This window comes from Arvicanthis niloticus, chromosome 9 (assembly GCF_011762505.2).
Source record: "Arvicanthis niloticus isolate mArvNil1 chromosome 9, mArvNil1.pat.X, whole genome shotgun sequence".
In the NCBI taxonomy this organism is placed as follows: domain Eukaryota; kingdom Metazoa; phylum Chordata; class Mammalia; order Rodentia; family Muridae; genus Arvicanthis; species Arvicanthis niloticus.
In genome coordinates this window covers 45,035,931-45,061,210 of record NC_047666.1, presented here as the reverse complement: position 1 = coordinate 45,061,210, position 25,280 = coordinate 45,035,931, and the positions used below count along the sequence as shown (strand labels likewise).

The 25,280-nt window shown below is 36.3% G+C and overlaps 1 protein-coding gene across 3 annotated transcripts in view; it reads right to left on the bottom strand.

Annotated features, from left to right (window-relative positions):
• Nucleotides 1–25,280, bottom strand: part of Cntn4 (contactin 4) — a 904,382-nt gene that overhangs the window by 446,329 nt on the left and 432,773 nt on the right. For all 3 annotated transcript variants that reach the window (XM_076940198.1, XM_076940197.1, XM_034511644.2), the window contains one exon: nt 17,104–17,251. In XM_076940198.1, coding sequence (XP_076796313.1) covers nt 17,104–17,158 — 55 coding nt within the window. In that variant the 5' untranslated portion in view covers nt 17,159–17,251. The remainder of the gene's footprint in view (nt 1–17,103; nt 17,252–25,280) is intronic.

The window sequence follows — 25,280 nt, the reverse complement described above, 5'->3', positions numbered from 1 at the left end:
ATAGTTTTAGAAATATTACATTACAACCCAAGTTTATGTGGAAATATTACAGAATGGAGAGAAATTCCTCAAGAGATTGTCCTACTAAAGAGAGAAAGAGAACATGGGGAGGGAGCACTTATTTTCACAGGACAATCTCTGTATTGCAAAGATCACTTGTGTTCCAATTATAGTCATCTGTCTCATTTGTAAGTTGTAACTTCCCAGCTGAATTCTCTTGATAGCATCACATCAGATTCTCACAAAATCAGTAAATGGTTGACCCTGACAACTATTGCTCCATTTTTAGCATTTATCCTTTGCTCTGATAAGATGAAAATTTTATTTTGGATTTGCTTGCTTCTTTGAATTATCATGATTTCCATAAGTGTGAGGGGGTGCAATATTCTTTTGTACAAATAAAAATCTGGTAGACTATTTCACATGCTCTCCCAAAGGAGCACAGAAAACAATACATATGAAACATCTTGCCACATATGAACATATTAGTCTAGTGAATTTTAAACAAATACATTAAAACTTTATTCATTTCATCTCAGAGGGAGGTGAACAGTTGGAGTTCCAAGGTGTGTTTAAACACAATTTCATTAGCTTTAAATCTGTATTCTAAGGCAAGATATAATTAGACGGAGAAAGCAGAGGGGTACAAGGAGGGAGAAAGAACATAGCTGAGTAGGTCACAGGGAATGATAATGAATAATGCAGCAGGGGGTAGAAAGAAAAACAAGGCAAGAACTCACAGAGAAATAAAATCTGGGGAGCCAGGGGAGAAATGTCTCCCTGGAGAAAAGCAGAAACCACCATGCTGCAGTTAGCTATGAACAACAAATGAAGAAAAAGAAAGCAGTACCATCTACACAATATTTTTTTCCTCCTTTATTTTTTTTTTTTTTATTTTTTAGTTAATCAGCAGCAGATCACTACTGAGGAGGAAGCAGACGAACAGTAAACCAGAGCAGCCATTATGTACAAGGAGGTTAAGTCCAAATTCTGGAGGCCAACAAAGTTTCTGTTGCTTTAGAAGGACCATGGTAAACTGAGGCTGCTATTGTCCAAGATAAAGTTGGTCAAAGATACCTGCTGTGTTAGTATTCAAAGCTTTGTGAGGAAATATTTAAGAAGTGCAACTTCTGGAAGAAAGCATTTATCTTGATTTCAGGGTGTAGTACATAGTGGTAGAACAGCTGTGGCAGTAAGTGGGTCTAGCTGTGGTGATGGTGATATACAGCACTGGTCTTCAGAGGATGTCAGTGGATGCTGGTGTTCAGGTCACCAGCACCAGCACCAGCTTCCTCTTCCCTTTCCCCCTCCTTCTCTTCTTCCTCCTTCTTTTCCTCCTCCTCCTCCTCTTCTTTTACTTCTCTGCATACTCATCTTCCTCTTCCCTTCCTCCTCTTTCTCCTTCCTCCTCCTCTTCCCCCTTCATCTCTTCTCCCTCCTTCTCCTTTTCTCCTCCTCCTCCTCCTCCTCCTCCTCCTCCTCCTCCTCCTCCTCCTCCTCTTCCTCCTCCTCCTCCTCTTCAGCCTGAGCTTTTAGTGAACAGGATAGTGTTGCCCATGTTCAGAGTGTGTTTTCCTCCTTTTATTAAATTCTTTCATTCATATATTTGCAGAAATCCAAAAGATGGTGAAAATTTAGAAAAAGAATGCTTGTGTGTGTCTTTGCATATATGATTGCAAACAGAATATTAAACAGAGTCATCATGAAAAAGATACAATTTCTGTAGACAGAGTTTCAACTCAAAGCCTCATGTCTGATATATGTTCTATCATTGACCTATGGCCCTCAGCCCTAAGAAAATAATCAAGTAAGAGCAGCAGCCAACAGTTTTTGTTTTCTTTGTTCTTCCCTTTAGGAAGAAAATTAGAGTGAAGAACTCTGTGTCCTACTCAAAACTAAACTCTGTCACTCTGACCTCCCTCCTGAGTTTTATACAAAATAAAACAGCTAGAAATGACCCTTAAAGAAGGCATGCTGTGCTGGCCACCCTCTCTTTTTTTGTTGTTTTGATTGCCCCTCAACCATTTAGTTGAAGATCCACTAAAGATAAGCAGATGGACATAATTTAGTAGAAGACACAAATACCATTTATATATTTTAATCTATATTTATCTATATTAATATTTATATAAAAGTGATTTATTTGCTTAGCATAATCAATATATTTATATATTTGAACTAAATATAGAGAACTGTAAACAATTTAATAATACTATATTTGGCACCTAATAAACTTTAATATTTATATATTACATAATAAATTACTATATATTAGGTTATAATTATTTTACTAATAAATAAAAGATAGAAATAATAGATAGTTAAGCTCTGATTATAGGTCATTGAATCATTAATATATACAGTCTTCACAACTTCCAAAAGATTGTGTACTGAACAATTATACAAGAGGCAAGTTTTAAAGCCAGATTAATCACAGCCCCAGTACTACTGTCTTTTCTATTAAAGTTAAACCTAAGCAAAACTTTTTAACACAGTAATAATATGGGAGAGTAAGAAGCACGTTATTATTAGTTTGGAGTTTTCATTTAAATTGTGCCTAATATATGCTTTTGAAGCAAATTAGTTCATTTCACAACTTTATAAATCCTAAGCATACAGGTTAGTGTACCTAAAAGGTAGCAAATGCTTTGGAAAAGTATTAGCCAGTAGATATATAAATTGACAAATGAATGTGTTAATATATTTAGAGTCAACTATTCTAAACCCTTAATACATATCACTGTCACTGTACTAAAAAAAGATAAATCATTTTTAGCCAAATTCTCTAAGACCATGGTCTGAGAGTTGCTCATAAAGACAATCCAATAGTTTGTCTAAAGATATATATATATATATATATATATATATATATATATATATATATGTGTGTGTGTGTGTGTGTGTGTGTGTGTGTGTGTGTGTATGTATGTATGTGTGTATATGATTTGTTGTACAGTAACAAGAAAGCCATCATGAATTCCAAATCAGAACAAACTGGTGCTTTCATAAAAGTAAATTAGATACTCCCAATATTATTAAGTCTGAGAGCATGTAAAGTTGGGGGAATAAGTTATCTTTTTCTTGTTGAGGGAAGATCAGGACTATATGAGCACAAAATTTTTGATAATCTGTGAATCTGTAATAAAGAAGCATCACTCTGGGGTTGCTATGTCAGCCATTGGACAGATCTTCAAAATGCCTTAGGCACATAGAGTAAGGTTTTCTCCTGTGTTTCATGTTTGCCTTAAATTGTTTGACATTTGGTTGCACTCTAAGAAGAGCAAAATGTTTTTCAGTTTTGCTCATGACTCTGAGATATAATTATGGGAGCAAAGTGATTGAAATAATGGGGTTAGTTTATTTTACACTAATTAAGATTGTATTTGCATGGCAAACCATTATACACCCAACCAGAAAGCTGAGTAAGAGTCATGGAGGTTGGGGAAATTTGGGTTCTGTTTATATTGTTCTTCATGTGCCAGGCTTCGAACATATCAGTAAAGCAATCTAGAAAGTAAGAGAGCCAGCATAGATCTGTGACTTCATGATTCTCCTCATCATACATGGAAAATTGGTCTTGTAGGTGCCTGACAGCAGAGCCACTGACAAAACAAACACCTTTGTCCTTTTTTTTTAAAAAAATCAGAATACTATTTTGTTTATAACCAAAATACAATATTGTATATATATGAGTATTTGACCTGCATGTATGTATGTGAACCATGTATATGCCTGGTGCCTGCAGAGGTCAAAAGAGGGCAACAGTGCCCTGGAAGGAGAGTCAGAGATGGTTGTGAACTTCCCACTGAGTTTTGAAAACTGAACTGTGTCTTCAGCAAGAGGAATACATGCTCTTAATTTCTCAGAAACCTCTTCATCCTCAGAACATTAATTGTATTGGTAAAAAAAAAAAAGAAAAGAAATGTTTCATTCATCTTCATTCTACATCCAAGTCTGACTTCTCAAACAAGAGTCAAGGAGGAAATGAAATGTCTCTCTAATAGTGAACCCCTCTGCAGTGCCATATGGAGTTCTTCCTTGAAAAAAAAAAAGAGCAGAGAGACATCCCCAGGGAGAAAAAGGGCATATGCAGGTAATTTTATAAGTGGAAGACAATCAAAACCCTCATCTCTTTTCAATTAGTTTTGCTTGGGAAATACGGCATCTTTTCCTGACACACCAGATTATTATAGCCCTTCAGTAGGCAAACCCAAAATTTGTATTGAGTGTTACTGACCCAGTATAGATTTCAAGAGAGTTGTTAGCCACTCTTTTAAAAAAATTATTTTATTATCATTTATTAATTTCATAAAATAATGGGTTTAATTGTGGCATTTCTTACTTGTATAGTATAGAATTTCATTATCTTTAATTCCATGTTATTTTACTATCCTCCCCCTTCTACAGTTCCCTTCCAACATCACCAAGCCTTCCCTGTACTTTTATGTGTTATCTATACCATTTTCTTTTTCTTTATTATTGTTATCACATATATGTACATATATGAAGGTATAAATACAGTCCATTTACTGTTGCTCATGTGTATAGTTTTTTTAGCCATGACCACATGATAAAGAATAACCAGACGGAGGGCTCATCCCTAGGTAACATTTACTTTTCATCTCTTAGCAGTCCTTATTTGACTTTAGTTCTTCATCTAGTGGTGGGGCTTTCTGAGCTTTCCTCTGACCAAAATAGCATAAACTAAGAGAAGGCAAGTTTGTGGAGAAAGAGAATCAAAAAATTAAGTTTAGATATATTCCGATGACAAATTTATTGATAATACAGACAGACATTCAATTCAGCCTTTTGAGATGCATAGTTAAGTCATAGGATTCTGCAATTCTAACTACTATCTAATCTTTGGTTATTCTTTTCATTATAGGACGATATCACACAGAGAGTATCAGTCCTTTAATTCTGTCCCAGTACTGTTCTTGATAAACACAAACTTATTTTCTCTTTCAATTGATATGTCTAGGGAGTCAAATAAATGATATATTATAATAAATGATCCTTGATTATGGCTTTTCCCACTTAGGGTAGTGTTTTTAAGGTTCATCCATGCTGTTACATATAATCACATTATTTTCTTTACATTTTATTGACAAATAATATCTGATTGTTTGGGCTCCTGCATCTTACTACTTTTTTTTAAACAAATGATAAATAACTGAGATGCTTCCTCTTCATGAAACTTATCTGAACAATGAATAATGATTATTTTTTTTCCTCAATGCTATTCGCATGTTGCTGAAAAGCACCTTTTAAAAAAGTCCCAATTTTTACTATTTCACTCTTATTTGCTGTAATCAAATCAGGCAATCTTTACTTTAGGAAGGTGTCTCATGGGACTATGATTAAAAACCTGTGTATATGTGTGTGTATGTATCTGTCTGTCTTTGTCTCTGTCTCTCTCTAGCTGTCTCTGTCTCTATGTCTCTGTATCTCTCCCTCTGCCCCTCCCCATCACTTCCCTCTCTCCTCCTCCTCTTCCCCTTCCTGTTAGCTCTAGCTAAGATTCCTAGCAATAAAGATTATGGAGCTTGAGATGGCCATCTCCTGTAATCAGGAAAGACTTTCACTGGATGCATTGGTACACCAACCCAGCCAAAAAAATCTTAAACCCACATTTTTTTTGTCTACAAGATCTTCAGGGTTAAAAGAAAAAAGTAGAAATTGAAGGAATGGGCAAAAGATGACTGGCATAGCTTTAGACCTTGGGGAAGCTATGGAAGGATTGAAGTAGCCAGAGGGCTCAAGGACATCACAAGAAAAGGTACAGAATCAACTCACCTAGCCACATAGCGGCTGATAGACACTGAACTACCATCCAGAGAGCATGCATGAGATGGACCTAGATACTCTGCACATACATAGCTGTTGTACAGCTGGGTCCTTATGTAGGACTCATAACAGCAAGAATAGAGGCTGTCTCTGACTCTCCTCCATGCCTTTGTATACCCTTTTTTCTAATTGGGTTGTCTTGTCTAGCCTCAATAAGAGAGGATGCTCCTAGTCTTACTGCTACTTAATATGCCAAGGCTGGTTGATATCCAAGGGAAGCCTCCACTTTTATAAGGAAAAAGGGAGGAGGGGTTGGACAGAGGGGAGGCAAGAAAAAGGAACTAGAAGGAGAGTAGGGAGAAGAAGCTGCTATCAGGATGTAAGAAAATAAGTTACTTAATTATTATTACTACTACTAATAATAAACAATATCTTTATATATACATATATGTATGCATAGATGTATTTTTGTCAACACCTTACTATATTTACATATTTAATTTTCTTAAGTTTTAAAGATTCATTGTTTTATTATTCATGTATATAAGTATGCACTTCTATGAGCATAAGCCATGTATGTGTAAGTCTCTAAAAAACCCAGGAATTGGTGTCATATTCCCTGGAGCTGGAGTTACAGGCCATTATGAGACATCTGACATGCGTGCTGCAAACCAAACTTACTGCCTCTGGAAGAGCAAGCAGTGGATGCTCTTAACCACTGAGCCTATATAACAGTTTTCTCAAAGTCTTTATCTTCAAAGCCCATTCTGTTCATTAGTCATTCAAGACAAGGCAAGCCTGTACTTGTAAGTTTCCTAAATTCCCACATTAAAGTAAAATGAGAAATGAAAGAGGCAAAGTTTTATTTTACATAAACCAAAAAAATCAATTCCAATACATGATCATATAAAAAAACCACAGTTGAAGTGTTCTGAATTCAACATCCTAAGCAGACAGTGGACAGAGCATAGAGAGATGTACAGGTGTGGCCAGATATTTCTAATATTGTGTCTGTAAGCCACAGAGTAGTTAAGATTGCAGCTACAGTCAGGCATCTGGAACTGATGAAAAGAATCTGCCATCTTTTGAATGGATGTGCTTAGCAATTTTCTCTAAATGTAAACATTCTGTCCTTGTAAGAGCAGGATTATAAGATTCAAGACACTAAGGAAATTTACAAGACCAGGAAGCAGAGAGCTACAATAATCAAAATTCCCCATGCACACACTTATAAATGTAGTAATTGCTGGGATAGAGAAGCCCCTGGGCAACCGCCTAGAGCACAAGCTCTACGAATGAAACTTCTGTGAGCAGCCAACTTCTCCCAGAAACAGCTACCTTTAAGTATTTAAGTTACCCACGTCCCTGTAAGTGATCCCTCCACCCTATTGTCTCAATGAGCTGGACCTGGGTAGACTCATTTCTGGGGTTTCTGGTGGTGTCTTTTCTGGGTATATGAAACATTTGTTTTCATTAGCCAGGAAAATATAACATGTAGGTCTCTTGAGTTCTGATCTCCAACCTTAAGGACAAGGAAACTAATTTTCTCATGTTTCAGACCCTAACATTGGTGGCAATTCCTTAAGGTAGTTCTGAGGCGCTGATATACATATTGATGAATCAGTTTGTACTGGATACATTTCATGTGCTCAGGAGTCTCAAGCATCTTGTGAAAGCTGAACTCAAAAAAAAAAAAAAAAAAAAAAAAAAAAAAAAAAAAAAAAAAAACAACCTAAACATGAAAAACTTCAGTGATGGTTTCTTTTATGACTCTTTTCAAACTGTTTTCAAAGTGAAAACATTTAAAATAAATTTTAATTTGGATCTGAGGAGGTGAGCACTTTCCCTCAGAGTCAATTATTTTCAAAACAAAATAATGTCATCCTCCTTAAGGGAAAGTATGCTTGATTACTCTGAGAAAATATGAAACAATCTGGCAATCCACTAGGGGTTTTGTAAACTACAAAAACTTACTTTATCTCCCAATGTACCGAATTCATACCTAATAATACATATTATCATTTGCTAAAATAATGTGCAATTGTACTCTACTTGTGTGCTCAAGGGATACATCTAAATATTCTACAGCACACTTTCCATTTCCATTTAAAATTAAGAAATAATATTTTCTGTATTCTATCATAAAGTTGATACCACTGGGCTATATTGTTCCTACCAGTGGGTCAGAGGCAATGAAGAAGGGTTTTCTGAAAGAGTAAGCAATACTGAAAACCAGGATAAACTTCTGCATAAAAACATATTTCATTTCAGACTTTTAACTGTTTTAATAGAATTCCTGTCCTCTTGAAACCTAATTAATTTCTGGGAATCAACCAGAAAAATGATCACTAGTAGCGCCAACTCTACAATACTTGTTCCTGGATGATTGGGTGGTAAGAGGGTGAGTCTAAATGTTTCTTTGCCTACAGGAAAACATTTGATGACCACTGATATTCTGCTGCTTCTGATACTGTTGTTGCTCACACTTATATTGAGGATGTCCATAGAAGGAGGACATATCTGTTCTTTGTATGAAGGTAATCTCTGTTCTGAGTACTCCATGTTTCCACACTTACACACATACACACACACACACACACACACACACACACACAGAGAGAGAGAGAGAGAGAGAGAGAGAGAGAGAGAGAGACTCAGACACACACATTACACACACATAGGCAAACATGCATTAACATACTTTAAGTATTTAGTATGCATGAACATTTACTATGTCTCCATTGTTTAAAGAAGGTGACATTGCACATTTGGTAAGGCAGATGTGCTATAAATCCTGGTACACAAAACCTTTAACTTCTAAAAAAAAGAACAATAAAAATGTGTTCCAAGAAACTGGTAGTTAGAGTCGGTAACCTCTCCATATAATCACCACCAGTACAACCACCATGCCATCATCATCATCATTATCACCACCACCATCATTATCAACATCATTATCATTTAGATGATAAGAAGTGTTTAATTTAGAACCATGCTACTTTCCTACAGTTAACACTGGCAGGTCATTGAACATATGCTGAATGAAGCACTGAATCATAAACTCACCCTAGCACTATAATAAACTTGGTCTGTTCCAGAGACAAAGTACATAACCATGAGTCCAGTCCTCACAAACATCAGAGGAAACCATTCTTGTTTGCTTGTTTGTTTTGCTTATTTTCTAGATGAGAAAATAGTAATACAAGTCATCATTATCTTCATCTTCATCACATGACTTAAAGGATGGCGTCCCTTGATAGCATAGCTAAGAAATATCAGATCTTTAGTAATGGCAGAGCCAATGCTCTTTATTGTGAACTCAACCAAGTTTCTAGGTGACGATTTTCTTGGCATGAAACTCAATGTTTAGAATCAGAAACCAAATTAATGGGCCGTTTCAATTCTGCATTGTGAATGAAGCAGCATCTTTAATTCACATTTCAACAAGGAGATTGATCTACTGTTATTAAGAGCATCCAAAGTTAATATTCTTCCTTGTCTCTAATTTTCCATCTTTAATTCACCCTACTCACCAGCATTCTCTCACCCTTCTCTACGTATATGTCATTGACACTCTTTGCAAACTCTTCCTTTATTTATAGTTAAGACGCCCAGCCTGGCTGAGCATACCCAATGAAGTCATTAAGGTCTTTGCTTTAGGAAAGGTTTTAAATTGATCGTATTAATAATTTTTTTATATTACTACTGCTATACATCCATGCCTGTGGGCATAAACAATCATTGTTGGTTTAATCTATTTACCTCAGCTTTACTACTGATTATTATTTTTCCATTGTGAAATTACTTAAATGTAAAACTAATCATTGAAAAAAATCTTTTTTGCTCTTCTTTTTTTTTTTTTCCCCTTGGGTGGAGTTGGATAGAGAAAACAGAATCTTAAGCTGCAGCTTATATAAACTTTATAAACATGCTTTCTTAGGGAAACAATCAAATAAGACATCACTGTAGGACTCTGTTTGAAGTTTCTAAATTAGCACCCAGTCTGCTCTCTTTTGATCTTCATTAGATACATTACTATTATGAGATCACAGGCTACAGTAGGTTTAGCTTTTAGTTATTTATCTATTGCTGTGATAAAACACCATGACCAAGAAAACCTACAATAAAACAAATTAATTTGGGCTTATAGTTCTAGAGAGCCATTAGTCTACCATATTCAGAGTAAAGAGGCAGGACAGCAAGTAGCCAAAATGGAGGCGATAGCTAGAAGCTGGAAACTCACATCTTGAACTAGAAGCACAAAATGGAGAGATTGGGCTGGATGTGGATTTTAACTCTCAAAGCCCACCTCTAGAATCATACTTCCTCCAGCAAGGCCACACCTTCTAAACCTCCCTAAACAGTGCCCTCTGTTGGGACTCCATGGTTCAAATGGATGGGACTATGGAGGTCATTTCTAATATCAACCACCACAGTCTAGAACTGGAATTATTTGATTTGGCTACTGCTTTTTGTTTAGGTCTTATCTGGGGGAAACCAGGAAAGTATTTGAAATTGAAATATTATACCTGTTGCACTGGGAGGTCAAGCCTTACAACTCATTCCTAGGTATTATCTCTTCCTTTTGAGTCTATAAAAATCAAGGCCCCTTAAGAAAGCTCCTGTAATTTTTCCTCCATATTGATTGCCATTTAATTTTAACATTTTTTAGTCCTATAATCATTGGTAGAAGGTAATAAAGTGTATTTTCTTTTAAAAAAAGACATAATGAAGAAAGAATGAAGTGTGAAAATGTTTTTTGGTTCTGTGCTATGCTGTAACATTTTGATAAAGTGGCAAAATGTGTGACCATCAGATTCTATATACACATATGTGTAACCTCAATAGAGTTATTTTATATTCAGGGCCTGTAACCACAGATAGCCTACTTTTCATTTTAGGCACCAAGCCTTTCTGATCCTAAAAGAAACTTCCAAAAATGATCTAGGCTTTCTTCTCATGTATTCTGACCTCAGGTATTGACTTTTGTTTAGAGTTTTTCTCATCACACGCTGAGCTGCATCCCAAATCTTCTACTGAGGACTCCTCTTTGTTCTAATTTTATGAACACACCATTCTCAGGATAATCTCAGAATTTCTATTCTTCCTATGTATTGTTGAAGACATTTCTTCATTATTCATCCTCAGAAGCAGCTGTAACAACAACATAGGTATGGTATGGTATGGTGTGTGTGTGTGTGTGTATAGTGTGTTTGTGTTTAGTGAAGTGGTATATATGTGGTGTGTGTATGTGGTGTGAAGTGATATGTGTGTGAGTGTGTACTGTGTTTGTGTCTATATATGTGTGTTAGTGTGTATGGTATGTGAGTGGTATATGGAGTATGCATGTGTATATGAGTGTGTATGCATGTGTGCATGAGTGTGTGTGTATATGAGTGTGTATGTGTGTGCACACATGTGTGTATATGTGTGTGGTATGTGGTGATGTATATGGTATGTTTGTGTGCGTATAAGTATGCATGTTCGAGTGTGTATATGTATAGTGTGCATGTGTCTATATGTGTGGTATGTATGTATATGTATGGCATACATATGTATGTGGTATGTGTGCATGTATGAGTGTGTATGGTATCTGTTTGTGCTGGGTGTGTATATGTACGGATGTGTGTGTTGTGTGTGTATGTTTCTATGTATGAGTGTTTGTGTTTGTGTGTGTCTGTCTGTTTATGTGTGTGTGCACAAATCAACAAAATGTTCATAGTTGCAAAAGAGCCCTTTTCTAAAAAAAGAGATAATTGCTGAAGTTGGTAAATGGCAAACAGGAGAATAAATTTAGTTTCCCTGAAACCAAGACAATCTGAGACTCTCCCGAGCTTACATTTTGACACATATTCACAGAGGGTTTTCTTTTAAAGGCTTCATGCCTCTTGCTGCACATCAACATATGGCCCAGGCATTTCCTTCTTTCTTTCAAACTCTGCCAATGTGAACAGAATTGGGAACACATTGTAAAGCATATGACTTGTAAGAAATTTCATATTATTTGAATTAAATTGTAGAGTTAGTTCTAGCCCTACCGATATACATATTTGCATCTCCAAACATGAGTATGGAGAGAGTTATAAATTTCGAGATTTGAAAGAGGTTTTTCGAGACCATCTGCATAGCACAGGGGTGTAAACTGCATCCACGAGAGGTGAAATGACTTGTCTAACATCTGTTAAACAATAAAATTAATAAACAGTGGAAAGAATGCATCTATCGAGTTGCAGGACTGATGTTCATAGGTTTAACTCTATGATGCTGCGTATGAGTGAACTTCTGTGAGTACAATCATGTTTAGGCACATACGAATAAACATATGCCGTCAGCTCTTCCATCATTAGCCAAAGCTGTGCTTTGTGCCTGGTGTCCTTCCTAATTACTGCTATGAACATTAAGTATCTGTATTCTTTTGATTGTCATAAGCATGTTACTGGTTTACAGTCCCTCAAAAGCAGAGTCTGAGAGAAATACAAGAGTAAAGAATAAAAAGGGCAGAAGTTGCTACTGTGGGTGTTTGGGGCTCTTCCTGTCGGGGATGCCTAAGGCACTGTGAGAAAGACTGCCTAAGAACTGACTCTAAGAAACAGAAGACAGAGTCATTTATCTGTGGACTGTCATGCTTCATTGACTGAGAACTGCCCCCGTGGAGAGGGTTAGTGTTTCATGGTTCCTCATGCTTATGATGTATGAGAATGGCTTGAGGCAGAGAAATAGAGAAAAATGCCACCAAAGCTGTAGTTGATGTGTGAACGAACAAGGGCCTGTTGGATCAAGAACATATGATACAGAGTTTCAGGGATACAAAGCAATAGCAAGCAATTTTAATATTTTAGACATTCATTTCTGATTTAAAAATACATGTTTGCCAATTTATAGAGACCACTGAACACCTGGACAATCCCTATACTACCAAACATTGGAGCATCAAATCTTCAGCCTTCTGACCCAGAATCATCTGACAGACCTTAGTGATGCAGAATTATTAAGGGCTGATTACTCTGTCTAGGCAGATATAATCAGTCGACTGTTCTGCAAGTGTGTCCTTTTCTGGACAGTAATTTGTCTGTAGATGGAAAGAGGCAATTCTTGCCTTGTGGCTGTCTCCCCACAACTGGAGTAACTCCAAGGATGCTCAATTTCTTCTTAGAATCCATGACAGGAAGCTGTCAGGAGCAGACAGGTCTCTAATCAAAATGAACATTAATATAGAAATGTTTGTAACATCAATTCTATGGACTTAGTGCTTCCCATAATTTCAGTTAACTCAGTCATTCTGGATTTCTGATGGGGTTGAAGACATATAGTCTCATAGCCAGAGAGAAAAGATCTGAGTGGATGGTTTTCAGCTGACATTCATTCTAAAGCCAAGAAAAAAAGCCAGGTTCAAAACTAAGTATTTTAGTTAGGAGAGATGACAGAGGTTCTGGTTAGTCAACAAAATGATGGACTGGGTATTAGGACTATCTTGTACCTCACTGGTACAAATAGGCATAATTATGCTCTAACTGTATTTTGAGAGAAAAGTTTTATTTTAACAGGAAGGGTGATATGTAGGAAGAGCTAAGGGGGAAGGAGTACCGAGAGGAAGAGATGGAGTAAAGAGAGGAGAAGATGAAGGAGAGGAGAAGCTAGGTGATGAGAGAGAGAAAGAGAGAGAAAGAGGGGGGGCCATGAAGGCACATGTTCACATGTCTCCACCAGTCAAAGATAGTTTATATATCTAGGTTGGGTATTGGGTTACACTTCTTATTGAGCATTACCAAACTTATAAAGCTTTTGATTAACATTTAAAAAAAATTGTATAAAAGCAAAAAGGAAAATGGGCATGGGATAGGGGTTTTCTAGGGAGGGGAAAGGGGGAAGGGGGATGGCATCTGAAATGTAAATAAAATATCCAGTAAAAAAAAGAGAAAAGTACATGTTTGCATTAATTTCATTGCTTACTCATTTACTGAGCTATAATAAAGGTGATATGAGTAACCCATGGGATTCTATAACTACACTAGTGCATATAATTGATGTTCTTTGCTCTCTCTCTCTCTCTCTCTCTCTCTCTCTCTCCTTATGTTTTATGTGACTGACCAATATAGAACATACATTCAGTCAATACCAGCACTATATGCTGGACCTCTAGTTGTTAGGCATATTGCAGTGAACTAAAAGGACAAAATCTTTCAGCAATATAGTTATTAATTTAACAACATATTTTGAAATAGTATTCTAGAGATACTAATAAGTGATCTGAAGAAAATTTAAGCAATTAGGAATATAGAAGATGTGAGCAAAAAGGAACAATGCTATTTTAACTTATTTATAGTTATCTTGAAAACATTGTGTAACATATATAACACTATATATTAATATATATAAACATTAATTTTATTAATTAACATTAATTAATATATTAATATTAATATATTAATATATATTAATAAGAACCCAAATGTTAGGAGAAAATAATTAGGGTGTGGCAGAGTAAGACCTACATATACAGGCCAATTTGTGTTTCTTTGTACAAATCTTGTATCTTTAAAAAGTATCTTATTTTGGTTCATTATACTATGATACTAAATCTCCATGAACAAATGCATAAAATGTCAAACACTATGGGTTCAAGTACACACACATGAACTATAAGCCTGTGTTCATTTTTCATAGTCATCAGCATGCCTGAATACGTGTTGCCAATTTGCAGGTTTCCTTGCTCTTTACAAACGTAGAATATTGCCATTCCAGATTAAAATGTCTTTAGGAGTTTAGAAATAAAGTCAAGTACTTTGTTATTCAACTTTTAGATAATTGCTACAGGTATGTTTTTAAATTATGAGTAGAGATCAAGCCTAGTATTTGCTGTGGGGAAAAAAAAAAGGAAAAAGAAAGAAAGAGAGAGAGAGAGAGAGAAAGAAAGAAGGAAAGAAAGAAGGAAAGAAAGAAGGAAGGAAGAAAAGAAGGAAGAAAAGAAGGAAAGAAGAAAGAAAAGAAAATAGAAAAGCCCACCAAACCAAAAAGCACCACCCAATACCTCTGAATAATTATTAAACCTTAAAAAATTCCGTTTATGCATAGTTAGCCTAGTTATATATTTGGAATGAAAAAGGATCAAGAAAGAGGATATCTGAGAGTTGATAATTACAGTAAACATAAGCATACATACTGTTCTTGCCAAACTCATGGTGAAATTTAAAGCTAAAGAAGTATAGAGAAAATATGGATGATACACAGAAAGATGGAAAAGAGCAGTTAAGGAAATCTGTTCAGCACTGAGAGTGTCAAGTGCTATAGAAATTAATGAAATCAAGACAAATAGCAAGCAAACAAAAACATTAATTAAAGCTTGACTCTACCTACTCTGAAAGAAGCATATGGTAAGAGAATATTAATACATGTAAAACAGTTCAGAGAAGGCCCAAGAAACAGTCAATGTACCGCGTCTATACAAATAGCTACTCAGGAAAATGGTGTGTATTCTTGAGGTGGCTTTGCCAGTCATTCAAAACACAACTGAAAAGGCTTATAGCTTTCTTAATTTTGAACCCTTTAATTTCCTAATATTCCCTCAAGAACACTGGAATAAATGAATGCACTGTGTTGTAAAACTAAAAAATCTCTTTACTCTTATATAATTTAAAGGATATCTGTACACAGGCATTATGATAAATAAAACTTTCAGGACCTCAGTCAAGGTCTTTGGGAAATTAGGTGTCAGAGGAAACGAGCTGATGTGCATAATTGGAGTTATACTGTTGAGATGGTGGATGATTTAGGCTCTGAACATACAAGGAAGATACAGATGATCTCTCAAAAGAGATTCCAGAATGTTCATTAATCATGGAAGAATGAATGTGTTGTATATATAATCCAGGTGAGAATACTAAAAATATAATTTAAAGAAAATGTATCTAAAGAATTATAAATAAAATACAACAAGTTAAAATAAACAATAACACTAGTAAAATCATGAAGAATTTTTCCATGATTGACAGTTTAATGTTTTAAAAAAATAAGAATGCAAACACAATTTTAATGGTGATTTTCAATCCTTGGCTGGACAAATTAACAATACCACTAACAGAGTATAACCCACAATAATCAAAACTATAGTTTGCTTGAGTTTGAGACAGAGATGTCCCAAGTACAGGATCTGTGACTCAGTAATTTTTTTCCCACTTCTTGATTGATCAGCAATATTCTCCACTACTGGAATTAAAACAAAACAAAACAAAACAAAGCATGATAACTACTTGCCTCCTACAGTTAATTGAAGAATGAAATGAGGTTAACAACAAGTGTTTAGTAGAGTGCCTGTCATGCAGTGAGGGTGCCATTCATTCTGATGCTGTCTTTGCTCCAATGGCATAGTCTACTTGTGACTCAAAGGAGCCCCGAAAGCATGGTAGCTCTGTATGTTCTGCTCAGGATTATAGCTTCAGGTTCCAGTCCTGAGCTTGCTCACCACAACCTAGCAATATCTAAACTGAAGAGTCAGTTAAAGCAGGGAAATCGAAAAGCCCTCTTTGTTTCAGGTTGTAAAAAAAAAAAAAAAAAAAAAAAAAATGGAAAAAAAACAAAACAAATGCCAATATATTCAAATACCATTGTAGGACTTAATTCTATGAGCAACAAATCAGGTCAACTAGAGTCATTTAAAAAGATTCTGAAAGATACATAGTAACTCAACACCTGAAACAATTTCAAGCCCAGGTGGATTTACAATTCATCACTCCTGAATCATATATGTCAGGTGCTAGGCTCAAATCTCCCAGAAATCCAAAAGAGCAATAAACAGCATGTTTGAACTTTTAAAAGCCTCGTTTCTAGTAGTGAGCCATAGCCACATCTTCTATATTTTGTTTTCAGGCTTCTCTTAGACTATAGGGGCATTAAAATGCAAAAACAGATAATAATAAGATGGAGTGGATTGAAAGAACTATTCAGATAAAACCCCATCCACTAACAACAAACAGGCAATGCTTTAGACTATATTATCGGATTTACTTCCTAATACCTCTGTGCAAGTGAGCCCTGGGATGAGCAAAAATAACAATGTTCAAACTAAATTACGGCTTTAAAAGCTACAACGTGATCCATCGTCAGATCAAACATCGCTGCGGATGTTTGGACAGATCACTGTGGAAAGAGCCAGTGAAAGACTAGCAAGAAGGTGTGTTCACCACTGCCAACAAATGCTAGTCACAGTAACTTGTGCACTTACGATTTTTACCATTGCCGTCTAAAGCAAAGGCCTACTTTTGAATTAGTGTGAAACACAGTGACACTTTTAAATCAAAAAGTTTTGAAATGACACTCTACCTGCAAGGCACAACATGAATGATTGCAGCACTAGCAGTTCCCATGGCAACCTCATCTTCAGTTTCCGAGGTCAAAGGAGTTTCAAGTCCAATAACAAGTGAATAGAACTGCTGCTTCTGTTCCTTTTAAGCTTTGTGCAACCTTTAATCTGTGGACAAGAAGACATATTACAATGAGATTTGGCTCCATGTCTCTTTATGGTCTCTGTATATCTGCCTTTAATTGAGTAAGAATAAAATCCCCTTGTGGAATATATTACGGAAGGAAAAGAAAGAACACTGAATTATGAATCTAAAGACAAATAAGCCTCCTACTTCTATTTTATTTTGAGATTGGCTCTCTCTGTATAGCCCACACTGGATCCAAACAAGATTCTTCTACCTAAGTCTCTTCAGAGCCAGGATTACAAATGTAGACTAATAATGCCCATCACGTTTCATATTCTGTTTTTTCAAATAACACTTAGGCAAGAACTGGGGCTAATATGCCCCTGTACATACCTGGTAAAATAACAAGAACCTCTGTCGATTAGGTATGCATTAATGTAAAGGCAGAGGAAAAGAGCCTCATTAATTTGATTATTTTCTGTCCTTTAGTATTACATCCTGTTATTTTTTTTCAGCAAATAATAATAATAATAATAAAAAAAACAGAGCAGAGAGAAATGCCCACAGAATAAGATAAATAATGTCAGCTTTCAGAGACATTATGGTGAACACTGAATTTCCAGATTGGAATTGTGTGGGGAAATTGAAATTACTCCACCCATTTATGTATTTTCCTACTGGGTTGCATATTTTATTTTAAAAATTGCTATCATATGGCTATGATTTTTATGAATATGCTCTTGGAAGTTTCATGTATAAGATGGTTGGTATGAAATGTTGTAAAGTAAGAGATAATGAAACCTGAGAAAGAGGAGAGTTAGTGGGACCTGATTATGCTTCTGAAGGAGATGTTCTCAGGAGGGATTAAGGTAAGTTCTCAATGGACTCTTTGCAAGAGTGAACTATAACAGAAAGCCCAACTTACTCATCGACTCTTTCATCCTCTGGCTCCTTTCTGCTAGAGTGACATCTTTCTCTTGCATATATTCCTTCCTTCCATCCAACACAGAGTTATTGCCAGAATCAGTACCATACTCTTTGGACTTTAAACTTATAAAACTGTGGGCTACAATAGCCTTTCTTTTCTACGTAAGTAGCTGCCTGCGGTATTTCATTAAATTAAAGAGAAATGGGCTAATACTAAAGGCAACCAAAGTACACAGCTCCACTGTCTAGTGAAATAAATCTTATCAATTATAAGTTGCTGTCAACTGGGTTCACAAGGAGAACCCAAAACAAAATGAAAGAAGGAGGAACTTATATTATTTAGAGGAAAATGGATACAATGGAAGATAATCATAATGAGTAAATTAACTTGGTCTAGGAGAGGTAAGTGTCATTTTGTTTTCTCTCATTCTTGGATCCTGGTCTCATAGGCATTTAAATTTATATATATCCAGATGACAAGAAAGTAGAAGAAAAGCCGCCTAGAAGGACTAAGGGAACGAATGTGAGGGTACTGGGGAGAAGGGAAAACATTGAGGGATACTGGGAAATAGGCTCAGAATGTGTCCTGTACTTGCTTGAAAATAACATTATTCAATGCTGTAAAATAAAACCAAATTAAATACAAAATAGAGAGAATTTTAAAGTAGGGTAATTAATCCAAGGATAACAGACAAGCATAATAGTCTTCTTATTTGGCCAGAAAGCTTAAACTAGAACTCTGCAGTAAAGATAGCCTCTTTATTCTGTGAAATTTTTAAATGTTACATAATCAAATGTAGGAAACCACAGGCATTAAGGAGAGCCTGCCCAGCTCCTGGCAGAAAGGGGCACGTTCTACTCACGCCCAGGGTAAACAAAGAAAGGACGTGTCTAGATTTGTAACGTACAAAACTTTTCAAAGAAACACTCAACAATACTGTATTTTGAAAAGTGGTCAAGTTTTAATGATTGGCAATCAGCTTAAAATATAAGAGGAGATCAGGAATGTTCAGTGAGACATTTGATGTGAATGCTTGGCCTTAAAACATTTATAGCATTCCTTCTAAAGCTGAGAGTACATTGCAAAGAAGGAATTGGAAGCATGTAAGAGCAAGAAGATAGGGGGATAAGCTTTAAAATGCCATCTTCTAGGTAAGACACAGTAGTATGCCATCTTCTAGGTAAGACACAGTAGTGTAATCAGGAATTCACAGCCAGCAGTTACCTATACCTGCACTGGCTCTACTCAAGAATAGCTCATCAACACTCAGGCATGGATGGATGAAGTGCTGAATTATTGGTGCTGGATCAGTTAAGAAATAGGAGAGTCACCGGCTTGTAGTTTGTCTCAACTGGTGAGTTCACTAGATACTTCAACCAGTACTCACACAAATGGTTCTAATTAACTAAGTAGGTCAAGAATCAAATCAAATGTCATTAGGGACTGGTTTGGATGATAGTGTGGGAGACTGGGTAAGAAAGGATGGGGTGAAAGATGAGAATCATCAGGGTACATTATATACATATGTGTATGAAATTCTAAAAGTATGATTAAAAATAAGGAATTTACAAATGTGCAATAGATGTTTTTTTTCCCATTCAACAAAATTCATAGTCTTGGAAGGAACTTAATGAACTACAGCTTCTCAGGCCTTCAATAAAATCTGCTGAGTCAGAGTCTCCAGAGTCTGAGTGTAGAAATCATCAAAAGTTACCTGTGTATGAAATCTGGTCCCCTAAAGGTTGTAGATAGTGCTTTCATGAAAGACTGTATGTGTTTGCATCACAGAAAATAATTTCATACTCTCATAAATATATATTACATATCCACTGTACTGGTTAGTTTTATGTCAATTTGACACACTCTAGAGTCATTTGTGAAGAAATCGTCCCAAGAATAAGCATGTCCCTACCAGAGTAGCCTGTGGCAAGCCTGTGGTGCATTTTCTTCATTGGTGATTGATATAGGAGGCCCCAACTTGTTGTGGACAGTCCTATTCCTGGGCAGGTGTTCCTTGAGTAGACAAAAAATGCTAGCTGAACAAGGAACCAAGAATAAGCCAGTAAGCATTACTCTTCAATGGCTTCTAAAACAGCTCCCATCTCCAGGGTCCTGCCCTGTTTGAGTTCCTCTTTTGATTTTCTTCCTCCTCAAGGTCAAGGTGTTTTATATCAGCAATACAAACCCTAACTGAGAAGTTCACTTAGGTGATGTTATTTTTCAATAAATCGAATGACTGAAATTTTTAAACAAATTGCACTCTGGTACATTGCTACATGGCCTCAGTGCTTCCTCTCATCCTCATGGATTCCATATGGCTGGGAGGCAGCCATGCAGGATACTCATATGGAGTACCACCTGTTTTCCAAATGAACAAGAGACTGTCTGTAGCTCCTAGGAGCTCATGTTCCAATTGAGACAGCTAGCCACAACTCCATCAGATGGTAATATACACTTTTATTATGGAAGGATAAAAACTTCCTGGCTTGGAGAGCCCTCAGCAAGTCGATGAAAGCAGAATAGGACTCTTACAACACACCTGGTTACCACATAAGTAAAAACAAAAAATTCCAGAGAATCATAAAACTGCAAACTCTGGCAGTAACTAGTCGTGTAGTCCTAGGTATTTCTTAGCCTTTACATAAAGGTTGCTTTGGGAGAAAACATCCTGATTAAGACTATGAAATCTCTTTGAAAACTGTACAGCACCAAAGTTGTCACATATACTGATTATTCAGCCTCAGCCACACATACACACACATCAATATGTATATACATTATAAATGTAATACATATGCATATTGTGGAAACACCCAGTAGTTTTTAATTGAATATAACCTAGGACTTCTCATCTCATTCTCATGTATAGCCAACATACTGGGAGCAAATTCGAGCTCCTGTGACAAGGTGCTCTTAGGATTAATTTACCTTACCTGCCACTGGAAAGCCTTTATGTCTGGCAGGGAGACAAGAGAAAATGAGCTATCATCATTAGAGAAGTTGTCTCTCTTTTGTGGTCTTAAATAGATCCAACTGTGATAGAGCCAGACTTAATATGTTCTGAAGAGAAGAGGAACCCTTGACCTGTAATCTGCTGATGTGGCTGAAAGTGGGATGCATCTCAAATTGGACCTGTTCAGATACTCTTATAACATGAATGGTGATTAGGGCATTCGGATAAACAGGATGTGCTGATCAATGAAAACTATTAATGTCTAAAGTGAGTGATCAGAGTATTAATAATTAATTTGCCAGGGTAATGTCATCTCAGATCTAGAGTTTGATCTATAATGTTAAGCAGTTTCTAGGAGCAATTAAAACCAGCTTAGGAAATATACCCAGTTACAAGACTGAGATTTAGCTTATGATGTCACACTATTTATAAGGCGTATTCTGTGAAGAGCTGAAGACTCTAAAGAAGGAGAAATTCTAGAACTGTATGGATGTTTATTTACATTCAGTTGTGTAAGGTTCACCCTTAATAATCAAAAATAACGGCATCCTTGATGGTCATTTTTCTAGTGGGCAGGATTATCAGAAGCAGGAGGTTGTCTGAAGGGTGCTGGAGATTCATGACCCTCATGTGGCATGATGGTGCAGGATAGAAAGTTTCATAATTTCGGTTTTCTTGCCAGTGCCAGAAAGGAAGGTACAGGATAAGCTGAGAGTTATGGTGGCAATAGATCTCCCGTGCATCTTTGAGCTCTCTCTGCTTTATTGGAAGGTGGCTGCAGCAGAGGTAGTATACTATGCACTAACTCTGAGATCTTCTCCAGGACTGACACACATAAATCCTAGACAGGATGCTGCACAGTGAAACAGAACTTGGTTATTTTTCTCTGAGAAAGAAGGAGATAGATAACTGAGAATTCTACTTTTTCTGGTTTCCCTTTTTTCTATATATTCTGATACAAAACAAAATTTCCCTAGTCCTTCGAGCAATGACCATACTAGTAATTGTAGTAATTATACACAAGGCCTCAGGATAAAACACTGAAAAAAAGCCACAGAAGAAGAATTCAGGTTATTGTTTACATGCTCAGCCTAGTCATATATTCACCTACTTCTGACATTTCCCTAAATTAGAATTATGCAGGCATTCAAGTGGCATCAATTCAGTCCATGGGGTAGAAACAGTGCTAGGTGAAAAGTGGGAAGAAACATTGAAGGCAAGACCTTGTCTTCAGTGAGTTCACAGTTTACTTGTGAAAGGCAAGTAAACCAGTCATTACTACTCAGCACAAAGCTTCTAGTGAGTCTGTTAAGGAAAGTTGTAGAGACAGATAAAGAGAAGAAAGGGATCCAGGAATACATAAGGCAACACCTTCAAGAACATATTTCAGAGGCTCTACATGAATGAATCTTAAAGGTTAAATAATGGAGAAAAAGCTTTCTAATTTCAATTACCAGGAAAATCAACAATCAAGAAACTCTGATCTCAGAGAATATCAGGTTTGTAAAGACACAAAATTGTGAAAAGTGTACTCTGACACACTGACTTGTGCTCTCATCTTTGACTTACTCATCTCCAGATGGGTGGTTCATTTATAAAATAACTATATGTATAGCTGTACAATATGCAACATACACATACACACACATGCACACAAGCACATACACACACACACACACACACACACACACACACACACACACACGGCTTATTGTAAAGATTAAGGAGAATAGGCATGAGTCTTAACATGGGTACCATCCTAGAGTTGGACCTGAATGGAATACGATTAAGCCATTCTTGTTAAAGAGAGTTGGCAACAGGCTGTCATTGGAAGTCAGAAAGGGAAAAAAAAGGTGTTGAAGATAAATCCAGGGCTAATTCTTTGTTATCAGTCTTCATGGTGTAAAAAAGGTTTTGAACTTGGGCTGGAACGATAGGCCAGTCAGTAAAGAACTTGTCTTCCAAGACTAAGAACCTGAATCTGGGTCTACATAAGCATCACAAACTGCTGGCTATGTTGGCATCTCTTAGGGACAACAGCTTCTGCATGCACAATTTCAAACCTGATTTGGAAGGACAAGAGCTGAGTTACAACAGCATTTAAGAGGGACAGGACTGTAGCAAGCTGATTCCCTGTGCGTAGAGTAGATCTGCTTTCCAAGCCTCCCTTCAGAGCACCCAACACTAATTTATTTCTTCTCTTTTTCTTCTCTGGCCGAAGATAATTACATGTCCAATTACTATGTATGCTTTTAACCTGCAGTGTATTTTTAAGGCCTCTAAGCATGAAGATAAAGCAGGAAAGGGCTGGATTTGAAATGAAGCACATGGACTTCTTTCTAGTTTTGCCATGAACCATGTGGTTTAGGGAAATCTATGTGATTTCTAATTGTGTCAGATAATTCTGTAGGTAGGAGATTACACATGAACCTCTATCAGCTACCAGACAGTATTCTAAAGGTAAACCAGAGTGTTTTGTAAATGATTATTCTTGTGTGGGTTCAGGTTCTAATTTAGCTTTTTTCACCTCCTTGGTCCTTATCAAACTGCATTTTTAAATTTATGAAGGGAGGGGCCTTTGCTTTCTTCTTTAATATATGATAGGCCCATAGAATAAGAGTAGTTTGTCAGAGAAGGCAGTCCCTAAGTAGTTAGCATGTAAAAGGAAGAATAGATGTACCTAACATCTTTTGTCAATGAACTATGTATTTTTACACTCACTTCTCATTTAAACCTCACAAGTACCCTGGGGTCAGGCAGCACTGTTCTTTATAGAATTACAGCTTTGCAATTTAGAATATGAGTCTATGGAACTTTTCCAAGGTCAAATATTCAGAAATCAATACAGACTCTCTTTAAATCCGTGCCTTTATACTTATAGTAGTTGACTTTTGCAATAAGCAATGAATTCCTTTTGGAAAGCAAAATGTATGTCTTTTGGTCTGACATCATATTCTGATGGTGACTGTCTCCTCCAACTCTGCTTTTTTGTGTTGTCCTTTAGCCAAAGCCAAACAGGACTATTATCTAACAAAAGTACAGAATGTGTATAGTGTTCCCACACAAAGCATAGCATGGATTCTGAGTTTTTGTCAGAATACCACATTTACTTAGTTTTAATTTAAAATTTGACTCCTATAACAGCAATTTATTACTATTTATTGACAATATTACCATTCTTTTTTATTATCTTTAATCTTTTTACAATCCAGTTGTTATCCCCTTCCTGGTCTGCCCTAAGACAGTTCCTCATCCTATTCCTACTACCTTGTCTACAAGAGGATGTCCCCACCCCACCCTCTACCTCAACAGGCCTTGTACTCCCCGGGGCCTCAACACTTTTGAGGGTTAGGTGCATCTTCTCTCACTGAGGCCAGACCAGGCAGTCCTCTACTGTATATGTGTCAGGAGCCTCATATCAGCTGATGTATGCTGCCTGGTTGGTGGCTCAAGAATATTGCCATTCTTACATCAGAAATGCAAAGAATAGCAATTGAAGTTGCATTTGTATAGTTTATCATTTTCTAGCTCTACAATTGGTTATTGAGGGGTGCTGTCAATCACAGTAGTAGGAAAACAGTGAACATAGATTAAAATATGAAGATGAGCGGGATTCCATAGAAAGTAATGTGCCTATTATATGGTTGGGAAAATGGAATGTAGTCAGGACTTACTATTCAATTGATCAATAGATTTTTATTTTATTAAAGCCAGTTATGCAAATAGTAATGTACAAGTTGTAGAGATCAAGAGCTCTATTCATAAGACATTTTAAAAACAACTAGGTAGACAAGATAAGTGACCATACAAGTTAGCTTATAATTAAATAAGCAGTTGTCCTTGGATACTGAAAACTCACATATCTCTTAAGGTAGATTATTTAACTTTCTCTTTTGTATCAGCTTTGTTCTTGAACTATAATACTTCCATTCCTATGTATCCATCCCCTGCCCATTTCCTGGAGATTGTAATGAGTATGTTGCTAAGGATTCTGAAAAACAATAAAACAAACAAACTGTGGTTTAATTGATTACATTGCTTGGGGCAAGAACATAAAGAATACTGGTAATATACTTGAGAAGTCACAAGTAGTAAACAGGGGGTGCACATGAGTTATGGAATTCCACATATCCTCTACTCACTCACCTAAAGTCTGTTTTTGATAATGTCTACCAAGATCATGGTAGAG